The sequence below is a fragment of the Ursus arctos genome, unplaced genomic scaffold (assembly GCF_023065955.2).
Source record: "Ursus arctos isolate Adak ecotype North America unplaced genomic scaffold, UrsArc2.0 scaffold_10, whole genome shotgun sequence".
Lineage (NCBI taxonomy): Eukaryota > Metazoa > Chordata > Mammalia > Carnivora > Ursidae > Ursus > Ursus arctos.
In genome coordinates this window covers 717,586-737,964 of record NW_026622764.1, presented here as the reverse complement: position 1 = coordinate 737,964, position 20,379 = coordinate 717,586, and the positions used below count along the sequence as shown (strand labels likewise).

Here is a 20,379-nt window from a genome sequence, read left to right as displayed (position 1 = left end):
GTTAGGGGTGAAACCACAGCCGCAGGGCTGCTGACAGGTTAACACCTCTCCCGTGTGGGGCTTTCTCCGCAGCCAGAGGCAGCGCCACTGTCAGCACCAGGAGACGGGTCGGGGTTAGGGAGAAGGCTGTCTCGCTGGGCCTTCCTCCAGGGATCCGGGCTGACGGCGGCTGCAGTTAGCATTTGCAGGCCGAGGGCGACGCTTGCCATTCCCTAAAGCTCACCCACTTCTGTTTGCTTTATTCACCTGATACGGTAACTTCAAGAATCATTTTAAAAATCACCTGTCTAAAGAGCAGTCGGGTGCTGTGTGCAGAAACCTCACATCATGGTAAGTGCTGTGCCGCGGGAGGAGCAGAAGGCTATCCGATCGGCATTCACACAAAGGACAGTCTGCGGTTCTGGGTTTCACTTTTTTTTTTTTTTTTAAGATTTTATTTATTTGACAGAGACAGAGACAGCCAGCGAGAGAGGGAACACAAGCAGGGGGAGTGGGAGAGGAAGAAGCAGGCTCCTAGCGGAGGAGCCTGATGTGAGGCTCGATCCCACAACGTGGGGATCACGCCCTGAGCCGAAGGCAGACGCCTAACCGCTGTGCCACCCAGGCGCCCCTCTGGGTTTCACTTTCAATCAGCAGATAAGACAGATAATCACAAACTCACAGTGTTGACATACTTTATGATAAATACGTACATCTCACATTTTATGGGTGAACATCTCAAGTAAAAATACATTTTTAGAAATTTATGACTTCATAGCCCATAACTGAGTTACAGAATGACAGAATTCTAAATCGTTCTTTTAAAAAATTCACAAGTGTAGAGACACCGAGTATTCACAGCACTAAGAAGGGAAGCAGTAGAAACTGGTCAGCCCTGGAAATGAAGCCTCGCGGTGCGCAGCAGGCAGGGTCCCGGGTCAGCCCTGTGCCAGCAGCCTGGCCCTGCAGCTCTCGCGCAGCCTGGTGATGGTGGCCATGGACAAGCTCCCAGGCTCAGAGAATATTTTCTGGAACAGAAACGAATCCGTATAAGAAAAAGCTCAGTGGCACCCCACCCGCGCCAAGTAAGGGCTTGCCAGCAGCGGGGAGCCTCACCCCTGCTGCTGTGCAAGGGAGGCGGGGCTGTGCTTGTGCTGACCTTTGAACCCTGAGTGCCTGTGGCAACTCTGAAGCCAGCCTGAGCCCTTGGGGAGCGGAGGGCCATGCCATCACATCTTTTATGCCTAATAATTTAATAATTTTTGCAGTTATGGCTGAGAAATTCATGGTTACAAACTAGGCCAAACACAAGGCTAGCATCAAAAAGGTTTTTTTAAAGAAATTCCAGAAATTCTTCCATAGGTGCATGTTAAGTTGGAGCTAAGGTCAGGGTGGCGTGTTTATGTTCTAACCGGCTGCATTCCTGAAGGGGGGAGCAGGCACATCGTCTGCGGGGTGCTGGGCGTGGAGCTGCGTTCTTTCCAGGACGGCGGCAGGGAGCTCATGTGAGGTCACTGCTTATTCTCCAGAATGTTCCAGACGTTCTAGTGCAGGATTGCGGAGAGCACGGACACACGAGCTGCAATTACCGTGCTCGCGTGCTTTAATGCAGAAATACACGTTGGACTCCTGTCCCAAGGCCATTTCCCAACTTCCCTCGAAGGGGCACGTCCGCGGTTTCCTGTCCCTCCGGGCAGATGATGGAGCCGGCCTGGCAGCCGTGCTCGTCTGCGCTTCCCTCAGACGGCTCTGGGAATACCTGAGGCGCTCTATACAAGCTAGCGCTTACGGGGCACTTGCTGTGTGTGCGTGCGCGTGCAGGTCCTCGGCTACAGTCCCACACGGAGGCAAACCCAGACAGACTGGGGGCTGCTGGGTGGGGGGCGGGGCTGTGGGTGACGGCCACACAACCTGGGAATGTACCGGAGACCGCCGAGCCGTCATACGTGTTAAAGGGGGGAGCCCTACCTCATTCAGACAGAAAACCCCTGAGCCGCCGCCATCGCGGGCCCCTGGCGCACAAGGGGCTTGCGGTGGGGATGCAGACAGGGCGGGCTAGGGTCCCGTCCAGGCCAGCGTTCCGTCTCCTCTGAACTGGACATAAAATCGCAGACTCGTTTCCACACTCACTTCCCTGCTGCTTGACTCTGCCCCTAACTAAATGGCTCCCAGGGACAGAGAACCCCTTCTGGACAAGGCACCGGGTCACGCGTGACGGGCTCCAGTTCCTCCTGACCAGCCTCCCAATGAGTCGGCCGCAGGCTTCTGTCCCACGTTTCCCATCCAGGCGCCACCATTCAAAAGACGCTTGTAGCCCGTGGTGACCGGGGTCCCCGACAGCAGCCAGACAGCAGGTCACCCTGCATCCTCAAGGCCAGCTACAGCAGGGCCCCTCCCCCAAGCCCCAGGGCAGAGGCCCCAGCTTCTCTCTGGCTCTGTCTAGGCTGCTCCGCGCAGCAGGAGAAAGCTCCAGGCACACACTGCAAGGTCCTCGATTCTAGGGTAGGCCCGATGAAGGCTGCCCATCAGTCACCGGACAGCAGAGCTAGGGGCTTGCTCCCTCCTGGAGGCAGGCAGAGTCCCCTGGCCTTCCTGGCACCCTCTGCCACCTCCCCTGCACTGGTGATTCTTTCAGACAGGAAGGTAGAAACCTAAAATTTGCCTCTCCCGGCCTCCACGGCCTCCTCAGAAGGCCTGTCAGGCTTTTCAGCTCCTGCTTCATTCACTCAGCAGATCTGAGTGGTATACACGCCTGTCCCGGGTCTGGGGTAGGACAGAAAACAGACACCTGCGACCCCACTGGGACCAAGGACAGCCATCTGGAACCAGAGACGCCGGCAGCATGGGAAGGGCTCCAAACAGGACGGTGGCTCAGACGGGTTTCTGCTCCGACCCGGTGAACCTGGACGGACCCGACGGGGTCCCAGCCGCCCTGGAGCCCGCCATGGGGCTTGCAACCCAGCAGGGGCTCTGGGAGGAGGTGGGTCTGGGAGGGCTGAGGGGCCCACGGAGGCAGAGGCCCAGAGGGCACAGGGACAGGCAGACTGGCTCACCCTCAGGCTGACACTCACCTGCATGAAGGTGTGGCACTCGGTCACAAAACTCCCCCTGGTGATCTCCTTGAACCTCTCACAGATGTCCGCCACGCTGCTCGCTTCCAAAATAAAGGCCTGGTGCTGCTTAATCAGGGTCAGGGCCACCCGGAAGATGATCTTGGACCCTTCATTGAACAAACAGTCCCAGATTCGGAGCACCGTCTGTAGAGAAACAGCGTGTCATGGGGGGCAGCCCGGGCGGCCCTGGTCCCAGCGAGGCACACGCCGCACTCACCTCCACGGGCAGGATGTCCACAAACAGGCAGATGAACCAGCGCGACACCACCAGAGTCCACAGGACGCCGTGCCCGTCCATCAGGGCCGCCACCGCCGGCAGCTTGGTCCTCACCAGCTCCCCCAGGACCTCCTGGTCTGTTTTCAGACCCAGCATGGCGGGACTGTAGTAATCTGCCACACGGACGAGAGCAGAAACCCAGGCTCTGTGTCCCTGGCCCCCTCTCCGCCAGGAGGGAAGCAAGGCTGTCGCGGAGAGCCCTTTCCTGAAGACGAGTCCCAGGGAGCCTCTGCAGCAAGAGCCCTGGGAGCGGCTCCCAAAGCAAGGCCCCACCGTGCCGCAGGGAGAGTCTGCTGGCGGTACGCAGGGACATCTGCATACCACGTTCACAGCAGCAGTGCCCACAACCACCACACGGCGGACGCAGCCCGTGTCCGCCTCGGGGGGAATGGATAAAAGGTGTGCATTGTGCACACAGTGGAATAGCACTCAGCCTCAGCAAGGAGATCCTGACACCTGCTACCACATGGGCGAAACTCGAGGATGCTGTGCTCAGGGAACAAAATACGCTGGACACAGGACAGGTGCTGCACGATCCCTCTCACACGCGGTCCCTGGAGCTGACACATTCACACGGGAAGTGGGAACCAACAGCCGGGGCCACCTGAGCCTTGGGGACAGTGCTGACAGCGAGCCCCTGCCTGGGAGTCAGAGAAGCTGTGGGTCCAGGCGGCCCCGCAGAGGACGGGACTTGGGTACAAATGTCTACCCTGGCACCCTCAAGGCCTGTCGGCTCACAGAGTCAGTCCTATGTGCTGTCTGCACACTTGAGGGCCCAGGACATTACATTTCTCTAGAAGGAGCCAAACATCCCCACCCCTCCAACTGCAGAAGGACAGAGACAGTGTGACGTCTGGGGTCTGTTCTGTTCATTCCCAAGGAGAACCGATGGCTTAATCTGGAGAAATTCCTTAGTGGAGTTAGAGGCTTGGGGGCCCCAGGCCATGGGAGCACGGAAAGCACAACTCACTTGCCTTCTGCCAGGGCCGGCGCCCACGGCAGCTCGGATAGGACGCGCCTCTCACGGCGGCTACTTGGGATGCACGTTCGTCTTGCCAAAGAACTTTTTAGTTCATTAACGCCAACATATTATAATAAATTTTAATGCTTAGTTTTAGCTATTAAAGTTCAGGATGTAATCTCTGTCATAAAATAGGAAAATCTGGCTGGACAGTTTCTGGTCCTGCTGCCCCTCCACACACTGGCCGTTCACCGCAGCAAATGGACGAGATGTTAATTAACTAACCAGCCCGGTGAAAACAGGATCCTTAAGGACACTGACACGGTACCATGGTCACATTACTGATTTTCAAAGGGCATGCAGTAGGCCACATTTAATACCAAAGGCCCCTGGAAATGATTTAATAGAAGCCAATTTGGTTATAAAATACAGGGATTCTCAAAGTTTTTCCTGCTCATATCCTCATTTTGCATCTGTCTCCTCCTCTTAACCTGAGCAACGTCCTGGTCCACCCAGGGAGACCGGAGCAGAGTCTCTGTTGTCCCTTCGGAGTGTCCTGCACTCGACCCAGTTCCCTGAGTGACGTCCCCAAGGGAGCTGGGGTTAAGCCCTGGATGGGTAAGAGGGTTTGCTGAGCTCCCAGCACAGTGGCCTCATTCTGGGCCCCAGAGAGGCTTATAGCAGCTTCCAAAAATAGACCCGTTGAACTTGTACCCAGACTGCCACAGGCCCAGGCCAGTCACCAGGGCAGGAGCGCCAAGACCTTCCCTCCCCACATCCTACCCTGACGCAAAGGCAGACGGACCCCATGCCTTGGCCCATCTGAGCAGAAGAGCACACGTCAGGGCCAGCGTTCAGCTGAGTGCAGAATGGAGAAACCTCGTACATAGCCCTGAACAGGGCCCTGTGTCAGGGTATCCTGGGGACGGCATGCTTTTGCAAATAGTCTCATGGCCACATCAGCACATCGGAGGGCTGGGCTGGGGGACAGGGTGGGGGTGGGGAGCACAGACTGAGAAAGAGCCAAGTGACTACTGCTGAGCAGTAAACAGAGCTAGGATCCAAGCCTGCGTAATCGAATTCCAAAACTGATGCTCTTCGGCCCCACGCAAAGGCAAAAAGCATGACCCACAGGCCAGGGGCACAGGCCATGAGGTGCGGCCTGCAGGCGGGACAACCCTCTGGGGCACGTTCATCCACAGGACCCAGGACTCACGCCGGCCCCTCTGCTCCCCAGGACCCTTGAGCCTCCCCGACGCACACTGCCTGGGTCCTCACCTGGACCACCGAGCTTGAACTGGGCTACAAACAACCTGTTTCCCTACGTTTGGAGGTAGCCGCTCAGGACGCCAATACATTCATTCATTGGCGTCGGCTCGTGACTCCGTGTGCTGTCCTGCATCGGCACTCCCCCTGCGTCCCTGAGGTCAGACAGCGCCGTCGGCACCAGGGAGCTGCAGGCCCAGGAGGCCTCTTCCTGTCCCTTCCTCCTTCCGCCGGAGGCCTGGGTTTGAGTGGTGACAACCCAGAAGAGGCTGCCTGGCGTCACAGGAGGCTGGCATGAGCTGCCGGGTCTGCGCGCGCAGGGCAAGTCGAGTGTACGGACATCGTGTGCTGACGTTCCAGAACGTGACTCCTATCCCATGTCGACTCCAAAACCGGGGTGTCACTGGCCCGGGGCGGTGGCCGCTGGTGGCTGTGCTGAGGCTCTGCCAGCTACTTCACAGGTGTCGAGCCCACTCCTCCTTGCTCACCGGAGACCGCGGCCGGCCATGCAGGCTTCCTCTGCTGCAAACGGACGGATTTTCTATGGAGCTGCTGCTGCTCAGTCTTAGGGGATCCTTCACGTGTTCACTACATGATGACAGACACCTTCCCCAAAACTGCAGCTGCTCTTTTCACTTTGCTTACGATGTGTCAAAATCAGTTTTTCATTTTAATGTAATTAAAATTATCAATCACATCTCTTACAGAATTTCATTCAAGAACGTCCTCCGTACTCAGCAATCGTGAAACCATTGTGCGTCTTATTTTCTTGGTATCAAAGTTTTGCTTTTTCACCTACGTCTTGAATTCATCTGGAATACAAATGAGGGTCTGTTCCCTTCACACGGACAACTGCCACAGAATGAAGCTGTAGACGGCCTGTGGTTTCCCCGTTAACTGACCTATGTCCCATACCAGTTCCCACCGACTTAGGGATGAGCAGACTGATTTCTGGGCTCCGCGCTGTGCTGTCCATCCCTGCCCGGCCACCACACTATTCCCACAATCACAGCATCAGGATGCATCCCCAGGATTCTTTCCAGCCTGCCTGGCTTCACTCCGCCCTCGAGCATCTCACGGTTGGGCCCCGCTTGCATCCCGAGAGAACCCCTAGCCCGTCAAGACGCCAGCTGCTGCCGGCTCTGCGAGTGTGCACGTGTGTGGTGGGGAGGTGGTGCGGGCCCGTACTGGGACCTGACGGGCGTTTCTTCCTCTATTTGCTGCAAGATTGATAAAGAAACGATCCGTTCCTCTGAGATTTGATGTGACTGTGTCTGCCCACAGGTCATCTCAGACATTGTAGGTTCCCTCAAATCAGTTTTGTTAGGTGGTATTTTCCTCAAAGTTTTCCATCTGGCCTCTTCATTTTATTCATATTCTCTTGGAGTTCTTAAAAGCCTCTACAGATTTCCAAATTACAGCACCTTTTTTTTTTTTAAGATTTTTTAAATTTATTTATTTGACAAAGATAGACACAGCCAGCGAGAGAGGGAACACAAGCAGGGGGAGTGGGAGAGGAAGAAGCAGGCTCATAGCGGAGGAGCCTGATGTGGGGCTCGATCCCAGAACGCAGGGATCACGCCCTGAGCCGAACGCAGACGCTTAACGACTGAGCCACCCAGGCGCCCCCCGTTTTCATTTCTAAATACCTGACCTGCTTTTTCTGGTAGTCCTGCCTGTTCTGCCTGTTTTTCCAAAGAATCAGCTTTCATCTCCCCTCCGCTTTCCGACTGCTTGTGCTCCGTGTTGCTGGTCCTCACTGTGCCATCCGTGTGTCTCCGTGCGTGTGAACACAAACCCCGGGAACGCACACAGCACATGCAGGCCATCTCCGGGGAGGAAGGGATCGGGTGCACTGGCCCAGGTTCTAGTCTACGCTCCGCACCACCTCCTCAACTTCTCACGGGAGGGCCTATCGGCGCATTTCTCTGGGGACATGGAAGGAAACAAGTCAAAGCAGGACACTGGCGCTGGAACCGTCCGGCTCGTGTGACTGACGAGCAGCACCTCAGTCCCCTTCCGAACTGGCAGTTTTATTTGGATATTTTGGTTTTGAATCAAGACCTGTTTATACTGCAGTTTGGTTCAATAGCACCTCGTGATGACAGAAAATGACATTTTATGGGCCAAAAAAGGGTCAGTCTGGAGCCCCTCTGGTTCTCTAAGTCGGCGCCTACCGCCTCCTGACACCTGTTCTACTCGTCCGTGTCACGCTGTGCGTGGCAGCCGCGGCTGCAGCCGTGGGATGGCGCCAGAGCAGGACTTTCACGCTCCCTTCATGGATGTTCCTGAGGCCCCAGAGCAACACTGGGACCCGGCAGGTTCTCAACAAATCTTTGCAGACGGGAACTGAATTGATCCGGGACCAAACACTCATCATAATTCAGTCTCTGGACGCGGCTGTGTCCCCACGTCACCTGGCGTCCTGCCCCTGCATCCTCGCCATTCCCGCTCCCGCAGCTCAGGCCCCCACAGCGGAGCTGGGACGCCTTCCTCGAAGGTGGCCCATCCGGGAGGGTGCAAGCGTGGGCGCTTGTGCCCTCGTGAATGGCGGCATGGGAGCTGAGGAAGCCCCGTCTGTCTAGATGCGTCCTTTCTGTCATGGTGCCACTCTGGTTCACGCTTCCGTGAGACACGTGCCAAGATCTGACAGTCGTGGGGTCGAGGCCTCAAGTGTCCTCATCTGTAAAACGGATTCAAGAGTTGGGCCGCGCCGTACGGCTGTTCTGACACGACACGTGCTGCATGCTGCGGGGCGGAAACCACGGCGCACACGCCCATGCAGTCCGCATGGGGCTGCCCGGCCGCGGCCCGCTTTCCTGCGCGAGCGGGCGGCCGAGCCCGACGGGGGCACTGCCATCCACGCCCCAGGATCCGTCACGGCCGCCGAGGGCACAGGTCTACCCCTGCCCGAGACGGCTCCGGCCACTTCTCTCCCCAAAGCCATCTCATCCACGCTGCGCATCACCCAAACCAATGGTTTTTATTAACCGATGAAGTGACCATTAACTTGTAATTAAAACAGTTACTATTTGTTACTAAACAGAAAGGTAGAAAGGTGTGAAAAGAACGACTTTCACCTCAGCAATAGTACCAGTCCCAGCGCGCAATTACTCTCAGGACGACTCCCGAACTCGGGAGCAAGGGCCTCCGTCGGGTTCCGGGACCAGCAGGACCCGCCCGAAGCCGCACGAGTGTCCCCACGCGGTTCAGGCCGGACCGGGCCGAGTCCCCGACGCAGGAAAGCAAGCTCTTCGGTGCAGCGCGAAGACAGCGCGGCTGGCTGCTGGGCTGAGGCACGTCCCCTCTGTCCCCTCCGTCCCTCTGTCCCTCTGTCCCTCCGTCCCTCCGCGCAGCCGCGAGGGCAGCGGCCACGGCCCGAAGGCGCGCGAACGGTGCACGTACCCGGCAGGATCCTTCCCACGAGCGCGTCCAACAGCCAGAAGGCCTCTTCCTCGCTCTTCGTGACGAGGATCAGATAGCCCGCTACGAAGTTCATTCCCTGCGGCGAGAAAGCGGGCGCTGAGCCCCTCGCGCGCCCCACAAGCGTCCCGGGCGGCCTCGCGGGGGCGCGCTGGGCACGAAGGGGCGGAGGCGCAGCTTGGGGTGACGGGCTCTGGCTCGGCCTGGGCACCCCCGGTGCTCCCCGCCCGCAGCAGCGCGCCTACGACAGTCGGGGGCACGGCCGCGTCCCACGGCAACCAGACCCGCGACCGAATTTCATCCCCAGCACGACGAACGCGGCCTGACACGTGCGGAGTGGACGGACTCTGCGGCGGACGCGGAGGGGGACACCCCCGGTCACGCGAGCTGCGGGCACGTGTTCGCGTGACTGCTCGTCAGCCCCGCCTCCCCCGTCCTCCTCCGGTGCCGGGGACAGCCGGCGAGATGCGTGCGGACACAGCACGCAGCGAGGGCCGCGTGACGACGGAGGCCCACGCCAGCGACCGCCAGAAACCGCCCGAGGCCGCGAGGGAGCCCGCCTGCAACCGGGAGGGGACCGACCCGCCGCGCCCCGTCCCGGCGGCCCCGCATGCGCGCTCACGAACACGGGCGCGCTCACGAACACGCGCGCTCACGAACACGGGCGCGCTCACGAACACGCGCGCTCACGAACACGGGCGCTCACGAACACGGGCGCTCACGAACACGCGCGCTCACGAACACGGGCGCTCACGAACACGCGCGCTCACGAACACGGGCGCGCTCACGAACACGGGCGCTCACGAACACGGGCGCTCACGAACACAGGCGCGCTCACGAACACGCGCGCGCGCTCCGGCACCATGCCGATGCTTAAAGCCGTCCGGGCTGTTTACAGCCATGGTTCACAGCTGCAAGGACGGCTCCTTCGCTACGTGAAGGCAGCTTCTCGGCCACGTGCTCTCCTCGGCTCCTCCAGGCCAGTCCTCGGCCGGGAGCCTCCGTGAGCGCGGTAACGGAAGCCCCGCGCAGCCCCTGTTTGGCATCGCCCACGGGTACCAGAGCAACAGGAAAACAGCCTGGCGCGTAGGTCAGCGAACAGCGCTCTCTGGTACGTGTGTTTGCTGCCGGTCTCTGCAAAAGGACCTACCCCCCCCCCCATCTCTGCAGCCCCTGCTCTCGCCCCCGCCCCCACCCCTGCCAGCGAGCTCATGGAGCCTTCCCCATGACTGTCCGATGCAAACTTCCCATCCCTGAAACTGCAGAAGCAGGAGCTCGGGAAGCAGGACGCTGCTCCCTTACGGGCCACAGGCAGAACGTGCGGTGCGGTCACGGGCAGCTCACACACCCCAGCAGCACAGGCCCGCACGGGAAGGACGCTGTGTCCCACACAGGCGCACAGAGAGTACTCCTGCAGCCCCGCACTCGGGCCCTTCTCTCTTTCCCTCCCCCACACCCCAGAGTGACGTCTGGGAGGAACAAGGAATGATTGGTCCACACGTAACGTGCTGCTTCCTGCAGCAAATCCACACAAGGTAACAAACAGGCAGGTAATGAAGCTTGCTGTTACCTGCGACTGCAGGGAAGATCTGACGCATCGCGCACGCGCACACACGTGCGTATACATACACCTACACACATGCACAGACGTGTGCACACATGCACACCCATGCATACACGCATATACAGGCACGTACACATGCACAGACACGCACAGACATGCACAGATGCACGCCCATGCACACACATGCATATACATACACGTACACACATGCACACACATGCACACACGCGTACACATGCAGACGTGCACACGTGTATATGCAGGCACATGCACAGGTGCATGCATACATATACATGTACACACATGCGTGCACACATGCACACATATACATGCACACACATGCACAGACACACACACACGTGTGCACACACTCACTACGCACTGAGGCCAGGAGGTGCTAGGCATTCATTCCAGTAACTACAGCCCTGTTCACATAAGTGACTTCCTGTCTGCTTCCCAAGCTCATCCTCACCCCTCTCTACGGTCTGGCACCAAAAGAAATCATAAGTAGATGTTTTACTGCTTCTCTACCTGGGAAACATTTCAAGGTCACAGCCCTGCGTCTGGGGCTCTGCCTCAGGGAGCTCAGGAATGGGATGGAACACTTAGCCTTCAGCAGGAGACTGTCCCTGCTATACGCTGTGGGGCGCTGATCACACTCACCTTCCCCCCCCATGTGCTACTTTCCTGGCGCTTACCTGGCAGTAGCCCACACCTTGGTTGTGGCGCCCATAGGCCAAAAGCACGTTGTACAGGGTCTTTTGTAAGCACGGATCTGCGCTCTTCCGGAATCTTATGTTGTCCGGGAAGGTCCTGTTCATATCTGCAGGGAAATTCACGACACGGAATTATCCAGAGGGTGGAGACGGAAAACTGGCCTGTGATGTACAAAGTAGTCCTTGTGTCTACCCCCAACGAGGCCTAAAACCCTGCCTGGCGACACTGGCTTCCCTTCATGCGCAACGGGGCCACGACAACAGGAGTCAGGAAGGAAGACAAAGGTGTTGGCGGGGTCCCCCGCCCTGTCCAGCTGCAGCCTGGGGGCCCTGGCGGCCCCAACAGCACGTTCTCTTCAAGGGGGCTTCTCCCGCCACATGGCCCCCGCCTCTCCTCACGGTCCTCTGCCCTGCACCCCATCTGTACCACCCCCCCTCCCTTAGCCAGGGAGGGCTTTCAACTCTAGGACCCCCCGTGACAGGTGAACTCTGTTCACAAAACTAGAAAATCTTCCCAATTCTGAAGATAGAAAACACACTAAGAATCCCTTTCAGAGATAAAGGACATGACTCAACACAGAGATGAATAAACCCGGCCGGCCTCCCTCTGCCCATAGGACACCCTGGCCCTGGCCCACCTTCTGCCCCCACGCTGGACAGGCCGGGCCCCATGCGGACCCAATACCTGGCCCATGTGTGTTAGCCCTGCAGACAGGTGGAAGGGAAAATGAGGGTATGTGTCTTTCTTCTGAACCCACTGACCCCACCTGGATGAGATTAGTGGTGTGTTTGCTGCCGTGCTAGGTGCAATCACAGAAAGGACCGGGACATGCCAGACCCTTAGCTCCCCACTCCGCCGTCGGGTGAGGCGCCTATGGGCTGGCCTCTGCTCACGCCAGCGTCCCCACCACTGGTGGGACAGTGCCTCTGTTCCTACCTACAGCGCCAGAGCTGAACCTCTGCTCATCAAAGAACAGACCTGAGCTAAATTTTAGTGCCTCAAAGCACATTATTTTTCATTGTATGTTTGTTAACAAAAAAAGTTTTTTCCTGGAATTCTATACATTTCAAAGCTTGAATCCACCAGCAGAAAATCAGTGTTTGAGTTTTTTTTAAAGATTTTGTTTATTTATTTGACACAAAGACAGCCAGTGAGAGAGACAGCCAGCGAGAGAGAGACAAGCAGGGGGAGTGGGAGAGGAAGAAGCAGGCTCCCAGTGGAGGAGCCTGATGCGGGGCTCGATCCCATAACGCCGGGATCACGCCCTGAGCGGAAGGCAGACGCTTAATGACTGAGCCACCCAGGCACCCCCAAAATTAGTGTTTTTTACTAATTCAGACTCTGGAGTGACCGGCTGCACTCATTCTTATATAATATTCTTTATTAGGAGCTTTTCCACGTTTTGAAACTTTTCTCTGGGAATGGCCCCTCTTCCCTTTGTGGGAGGAGGTGTGGACAGGGACGTTCAGCCTGTGCTCATACTCTGTCCCTGTAAAGTGATTTCTCCGGGTTTCTCAAAAAACCAACTCAGAACGACCACATGGTCCAGCAGTCCCACTTCTGGGCACATCCCCAGAAGGACTGGAAGTAAGCCTCAGAAACCTCTGGACACCGGTTGCTGACAGCAGACTCACGAGCAGGAGGCGACTGGAGCGCCCATCACCAGCAAAGCAGAGACCCCGAACGGGTTCTGTCCCGACAACCAAACAGTACTCAGCCCTCAAAAGGAAGGGGACCCTGACTCGTGCGACAATATGGACGACCTCGAGGACCCCACACTGAGCCAAGTGGGCCAGACACAAATTCTGCATGATGTCACTTACCTGAGACAAAAAGGAGGAGGCCGGGCCAGGGGTGGGGAAGTCGCTGGTGTTTAATGGGGACAGACTTTCAGTTTGGGAAGACGAACAGTAAATTCTGTTATGTATATTTTACCACAATAAAAAACTTTTATCCAAAAATGCCGGCACCAAACAGAGCCCTGAAGTTCACTTTTGCCAATAGCAACATTCTGTTCTATTTGCTATGGGCAGCCTCCCTTGGACCCGAGGCCTCCCACAACCTGAGGCAGCCCAGTGGCCCCTCCTCCCCGGGTTCTGGTGCTGAGGCTGCCTTGAGGGCCGAGGGACCCCCTTCCTTAGGCTGGGGACACACCCCAATCTCACTCCACCAGGGAGCCCCACCTCTCAGCACATTCAAGTAATTGGGTTTTAAAAAATTATTTCGCGGGGCGCCTGGGTGGCTCAGTCAGTGAAGCATCTGCCTTCGGCTCAGGTCATGATCCCAGGGTCCTGGGATCGAGTCCCGCATCGGGCTCCCTGCTCAGTGGGGAGTCTGCTTCTCCCTCTCCCTCTGCTGCTGTCCCCACTCATGTGTGTGCTCTCTCTCAAATAAAAATAAAAAATTATTTTGTGTTTAAGTTTGTATTTCTCAAAAATAAAATCAGAAAAGCAGATACACTTCCCCAAAATCTCATTATTCAGTTTAGGTTAAGTATTTGTTTGGGGCACTTTGGACATTTAAGAGTTGGGGAGCCAATGTGGCCAATGAGAAGATCTGGCGACCCGCCAGCACCCTAGACGAGGACGGGAGTCTGACACCGAGGCGGGCAGCCGTGGTGTGCAGCGTCAGGACACGCGCGTCCCCGTGTCTGGAAGTCCGAGGGCGCTGCCATCAGCACAAATTCCTCACAGTGATTACCCTCCGCGTCCTGACCGCCGGCTCGGCAGCCCGCTCACCCGCCTCGGGTTCTCCACGGAAGCAACCAGGTCCTTCCCTCACCCGCGTCCGCACTGGCTAGCTGGGCGCTCCAGCGTTTGCCGACACAACTACAACCACCGTTCTCCCCTCACGATGCTTAAGCTTTGGTCTTCCTTTAAGAAAAATAAAACTTCAACTTAAAAGCAGCAGGTCCCGCGTTTCCGCTCCAGCATCACAATTCCGGGCGGCTCACCTGTCCTGATGGCCTCCTCCAGCCTGTCGCGCCGCTCTCCCTGGAGGAGTCGCTGGTAATAGCCAGGGTTCTGGTCCATCTGGGCCTGGGCTCCACTCACCCCCATCCAGACACGGGCCCGGTGCTCGAGGGGCACGCCTTTCCGGATATAGCGCTTCACTGAAACGGACAGAAGGGGCTGCTTCAGGTGGACAGACGCGTGGACAGACACGCGTTGCCTGGGCTCAGAAACCAGCAGAGGCCTTTGAGCCAGGGGCGCGGATTTCCGTGCTTTCAGCTCACTCCCCCCGCGTCCAACGGGCGAAGCCTGGTACACACACGTCACAGACCCGCTCGCCGTCCCCACGCTGTGACAGGCAGGAACGTGACACAAGCAGCCCTGGGGCCTCCCTCGCCGCCAGCATGGACTGCGCCGGACGCCGCAGGCCAGGCCCCAAGCTCCAGGTCAGGGCCATGCAGGCCAGGATCCACACACAGGAGGAGACACCAGGAAAGCTGGAGGGACAGAGGCCACGCGGAGTGAAGGGACAGAAGCAGGAAGAGGCCCTTGCTGGTCGGGGAGTTGGCAGCAGTGCAGTGAGGGTCAGAGGGACAGCTGTGGGCAGGGACAGAAGCTCAGGTGCAGGGTCCAGCCCTGGAGTGACAGGGAAACAGGGAACCGTGGTGAGAGGATGAGCGGGAGGCAGAGAGCGGGAGGAGGCCCAGCAGGTTTCGGGGCTGGGGTCTGTGTGGCCGTGCAGGCTGGCCGGGGCTCCAGCAGCAGGGGTCACTGTCCCGTTCTATACCTGAAGTGTGTAAGTGGAGAACTACTGTGTTGGGGGAGAATACCTCTATCGATGACAACTATGTGAAAAAGTAACCGTTAATTTTCTCCTGACCAGAGGAACATACAGGAAAAGAAGCCAGAAACCACAAGCTACCTCAATGAATCACCGATCTCCCAGGTAGACGGGGGAGATTGTGAGACCAATGCTCAAATGGGTTACAGTAAGCCCGGGGCGCCACATTATGCTTTTAATGACCTTAATTTAACTCTTAGAACAGCTCGTTTTCAAAGGAAATATTCAAAGCTTTGTGGTTTTCCTTTCACATTATATTTTAAGTACCACTCTTAAAAAAGAAATGCACTTTAAAAATATATAAAATTTTAAAAACTGACTTTAAGAAAAAATAAAAGGTCATACAATGAAAGAAGTTCCACAGTAAGGCAACAGCTGCCTTTAACGGAAGAACACTACAGGAGTAACGCACGGAGCAGCCAAGACACACAGCACGGAGAAAGCCTAGCCCGTCCAGCTCCGGGCGGACTCACAACCGAGGAGTGCCCGGCGTGAAGCCGCAGGAGGCGCGCTGAGCGCGCAGGGGGCCACGAACAGACTCTGGTGCTGCTCCGTGAGGCCACAGAGAAGGAGAGAATGTCTTTGCCGGCGTGGCAGCAGTGTCCGCGCCGCTGCGTGCTCGCTGCTCGGGAGCGGGGAGCAGAGGCTCGTGTGGTTCTCCCGCGCACCGAGCACTTTGTACCAAAGGAGGCGCCGACACGCGGCTGCCCGAGCAGCGGCCGCTCCCTGAGTTCAAGGGAGCCCAGACAGCGTGGCGCCAGCGGACACACACACACACACCACGTGGAACGTCCCACACAAGCAGAAGCAACTGCCTTTTGACAAAGCTGCAAAGGAAACGCATGCAGGCAGAGCGGTCTTTCCCACAAAGGCGGCGGAGCGGCCGGAGCCCTGGCCCACGGCTGGCAGGAAGGCGCACCGCGAGGCCACCGGGGAAGGCTGCGGTTCCTTGCGCGTCAGGCACACAGTTCCCATGCGACCCAGCACCCCCACTCCTGGGCGTTGCCCTAAGAGAAGCAAGCGCTTGTCGGGTTCCCGCCACAGCCTGCGTGGACACGTTCGCCATGCTGGCCTGCACCGCCCGCAGGTCCCCCAGCCGCTGCACGCATGCAGACCCCGTGGTCACAGGAGACTGGAATGTTCCTCAGACCCAAGATCTGGGGCAAAAGCGGCACAAGGCGGAAGGAGCCAGCCTCGATGGCCAGGGGCCATGTGGGGCTGCTTACGTGCCATCCTCAAAGGCCCCAGCTCGCAGCGCGGGGAGGGACCGGGCAGCAGGAGGGGCTGTTTTCAGTCTTGCTGGAGGGACACGGGGCTCTGTGTGTTTGTCTAAACTCACGGAAGTATAAACAGGTAAGCGTGAATTTCCCTGCAAATTATTTTTTTTTTAATAGAAAGGGGAAAAAAAAGGCAAGTGCAAAATGCTTAAACCCCTCCTCCGAGTCAGACACTGGGCTCTGCGGGGACCCGCCAGCCCCATCCCGAGGTGAAGTCAGGCCAAGAGGCCAAGGCCACTGAGCTGTTACAAGTTTCCAAGAACAAAGGCTTCTGCTACTTTTGTCGTTGGTCACCTGGAGTTACAGTGTTTCTTCAGAACAGAATGAAACCAGCTCACGTGTTCCCAGAGACTGACCTTCCCCAGTGGGGCTCGCCCGCTGCACCCCTGACCTCGGGGAATGCCAGCAGCGCCTCTGTGAAGAAGGTGGACGCCAGACGATTCACCTCCAACCGTCTGTCCCCACAAGTGAAGCGAATCCCTGTGTTTACTGGCATTTGCCTTTGAAGGTCTGTTTTTGCAGCTTAATTCTAACTCAGATGGTGTTGATACTCTGAGCCACTAGGAAGGAGACGGGCAGCAGCAAAAGGCCCAGCAGCTCTTGCCCAGGAGACACCCCTGGTGCCAGCGTGGGCGGGAGCAGGAGAAAGGATGACTGCCCAAGGCCAGGCTGAGTTTGTCCAACTGAGGTTTCCTAGATAGAGGGAAAGAAAGACACCGTCTTACAGTTCCCGGTGGTTATTTGCTATGGACGAAAAGAAAAAAGAGAAGGATAAAGCAGACCTTCATCGTGTCCACAAATGGGCAGCCAAGCCAGAAGTCTGGGCTGCCCTCTGCAGACACGGCCGACACCAAGATCCGGAGGTCACTTCGTTACTGGTGACGCGAAGGTCGGCGTCCAGATGAAAGTCCTCCAAAACAGAGCAACACAGCAAGATGAAGAAAACAAGACTGGGCCCCAAGATGGGACCAAAGGGGGCGTGCAGGTGCGGCTGGAAGCCAGGAGGCTCTGAACTGGCTCCCAGGCTGTGAACTTGCACCTGCAGGTCCCATCGCACTGCTGCCACCACCGCCACCTCCCTGGGATGCCACAGGCCGGACTAAGCTGCGTTCCGCCTGGAGCCGGCGGGAGAACTGGATTCTCATTGTTGGAATGACTCCTGCACTCTTGCTCACGCCCGACAGCCACTAACTGGCTGCCCGCCCGTCACGCCAAGCGCCAGCATCACAGAACCGTACGAGCCCACACGCCTCTCACAGATTGATCTGTGCCCCTGTATCCTGAAGACAACAGGCCGCGAGCCCCCCTGACACTGACTGCCAGGCCCCAGGCTGCAGGCTCGTCAGGAATCAAACATTCCTGCTTCCAAACCTGCTATCCCACTTATACTCGTCACCACAATCACACACTAACATTACAGGAGTCAAAGAAACATTAAGGCAAAAAAGAAGTATCTCACTAAAACCAACTTAAATCCTTAAAGGTGACAGATACCAGTGCTCAAAGAAAGCAGAAGCAAGAACAAGACAAACCCTTTGAGCCAGGTAAGAGAACTGAAAAGATGGGAAGGACGAGCATCTGGTACGTTCTGCGTCTGGTTGCTCTCACTCCTGCCCAGCTTGGCGAGAACAGATGCTAGATAACAGACACAGGACACAGAGTGTGGCTTCGGTAGGCGTGGCAGACCGTCAATCAGTGGGCCCACCTCGTTCAAAGGGAAGGATGGGACTCCCTAGAACCAAACGATAAAACCAAAAACAGAGGAAGATGAAGGCATGTCTGTGTTTCACGTGAAAACACAGGCTTATGCACGCACACACATGACAGCGACGGCGCTTTCCCTGACCGCTGGGTCAGCAGTCCGGAGCCAGCCACGGTGGGTGGGAGGCCTTCTCCTGCGTTAAGACAAACTCCCCAGCCATGGGTGCCGCTGCATTTGCACGTGTGCATGCGCCCTGCTCACAGAGACTCAGGGTGGTCCCCACGATCGCCTCTGCTTCACACAAGGGTCTGGGCCAGGAGAGGAACTCAGGGTCACTTTACATCTTTCACCACGATTAACGTGTTTTACCATGTACAGAAATCATGTTTACTTTATACACTTGTATTTTTTTAAGAACAAAAGACCAGTCAACTTTTAAGAATAAATGAAAAGTGAAACAAAAGCAGATAGAGCCAGTGGAAACACAGTTAACACCGGGGTGACGCGGGGATGGCCGTTAGTGATCCCTCGATGGGCACACGGTGCGCTGGCCTCCAGGATCCACAGGGCAACACGGGATCAGCCTGATCCCCTCCCGACACCACCCCCCAACCGCAGACCTCCTGGAATGATGCCAGCTTACCTGGGTGCTTACCAAACCCTCACCCATCAGTAACAGATCCAACGAAGGGCCCCAGCAAGGGAGAGGCCCCTTGGTGGTGGGACCCAATGTCAAGCAAGAGCCTCCCTCCCCCACGAGCACCGCCTCCCCAAAATCAACCCGCCTCCACCAACCCTCCTGTTCAACTGGGCTATGCACTGGGACCACTCTGGGCCCTGTTCACTAACCCCTTTACAAGCAAAGATTGATCTTGTCACCCCCTTGCTTAAAAACCCTTCTACAGGTGGCCTCTCTTTGCCAGGTCATGTGATGGAACCCTGGTTCCAAGTCCAGCACGCCCTCATTCCATCCCCAGTGCTGGTCACACGGCTCTGTCCCTGCAGCTCACCCCTTCTTCGTCATTCCTGTCCTATTTCGGAAAGTCCCTTATCTTAACCCCTGGAGGCACACACCTGCCAACGCCCTCAGCACCGCCAGCAGGTTCCACCAGCCCTTTATGCGCAGCCTGGGGACAGGGCGGGCAAATCCTTCCTTCATTCATTTAACAAGTATCGAAGCAATTATAGAGACCAACACCAGACCAGATAATGCCCCAGTTACACAGACAGAGGGCAACAGAAGCAGGAGAGAGGGTAGGACTGTGTGGGTGTGTGGTGCAACAGGAAGGACCTGCCATCCCAGACAGGAGCTTGGGAGGGCCTCCTGGAGGCGGCATTCCAGTTGAAACCCGGAGGAGGGGAGAAGCCCCGAGAGAGGCAGGTGCAGGCCAGGTGCTCCAGGCCAGGTGCTCCTGGGAAACAGGGAGGCGGCAGCAGGCCTGGACCCTGAGGGAAGCAGGTAGGAAGGGCTGCACTGCAGGTATAGGCCCAGGGAGAACCTTCCCTCACTCTCCTCCTGAGGAGCAGGAAAGCGGTCTTCTTGCCAGCCATCCCCCGCACCCCAGATCTGAGCCCCTGTTTGGGAGGAAGGCCAGGGTCCCCATCTCGAAGGGAGGGAAGGGTCTCCTGCGCCTCACCAGAGCAAGTTCTAGCGAGTTGGAAGCTTTGCGCGGCCAGGTGAGGGCTCAGGGAGCCCGGGGCCTCTCCGCGGGCAGGCCCGGCGGTCCAGGTTTCCCACTCACCTGTCCCACTTCTCTGGACACGACCACTCCCCTTCAGAAGTTTAGACCACTTTATTGCTCTCCTGGTGAGTATCACGAGGTAGGTGGAAAAAAACTCCTCATAAGCGGCATAATCGAAGTCTTCAGGCCTTTCAAACCCGTATGGATCAATCCTACAACCCATGAATAAAAACAACCTGTAAGCCCCAAATAAAGTTTCGCGCGCACGTGCGCCCCGTGGCCCTGCCCAGGGTCCCCGCGGGGACGAGGCCTCGAGCGCGCCTGGGGCCGGAGCCCGAGCGCAGCGGGGGACCCCGGCCCCACACCCACTCGCACCCCACAGCCACCCGCACCCCACAACCCCAGGTCCCCATCCCGCTCCCCGCACCCCAGGCTGGGCGAGACGCGCCCCGGCCCCCACGCGCCCACCTGGGGACCCGGTCCCGGGCGCGCCCCGCGGACTCCATGCCGGGAAGGTGGGGAGGGGGCGCCCGGAGGCGCAGGAACCGCGGGGTCGACGCCGACGGGTCCAAGGCCACCTCCCGGGACCGGAGCGCGTGTCCTTCCGCCGGGCCGCGGGCGCGGGA

General features: G+C 57.7%; 1 protein-coding gene across 5 annotated transcripts; it reads right to left on the bottom strand.

The window, feature by feature from the left end:
• Nucleotides 1-401: 401 nt before the first annotated feature.
• GRTP1 (growth hormone regulated TBC protein 1) lies at nucleotides 402-20,379 on the bottom strand. Of its 5 annotated transcripts, XM_026488746.3 has the most exons (8): nucleotides 20,222-20,379; nucleotides 19,814-19,965; nucleotides 14,254-14,412; nucleotides 11,282-11,406; nucleotides 9,002-9,098; nucleotides 3,310-3,482; nucleotides 3,051-3,236; nucleotides 402-1,007 (listed from the first exon to the last, which is right to left on the bottom strand). In XM_026488746.3, exons 1-8 carry the CDS (start codon nucleotides 20,257-20,259, stop codon nucleotides 918-920), a joined length of 1,020 nt encoding a protein of 339 aa, XP_026344531.1. In that variant the 5' UTR covers nucleotides 20,260-20,379; the 3' UTR covers nucleotides 402-917. The 5 variants fall into 5 exon arrangements, with proteins under 5 accessions (XP_026344531.1, XP_044236104.1, XP_044236105.1 ...); XM_044380169.3 differs by having other exon boundaries at nucleotides 402-3,236; XM_044380170.2 differs by lacking the exons at nucleotides 9,002-9,098; nucleotides 20,222-20,379 and adding exons at nucleotides 16,726-17,062; nucleotides 17,152-17,279 and having other exon boundaries at nucleotides 402-3,236; nucleotides 19,814-19,918.

Excerpts from the sequence above, each read along its gene's own strand:
- GRTP1 (XM_044380169.3), bottom strand. The coding sequence starts at position 20,259 with ATGGAGTCCGCGGGGCGCGCCCGGGACCGGGTCCCCAG. Across the intron at positions 3,483-9,001 it reads CGTGGGAAGGATCCTGCCGG|ATTACTACAGTCCCGCCATG; the intron begins GTACGTGCACCG and ends TCCGTGTGGCAG. Across the intron at positions 3,237-3,309 it reads TGGACATCCTGCCCGTGGAG|ACGGTGCTCCGAATCTGGGA; the intron begins GTGAGTGCGGCG and ends GTTTCTCTACAG.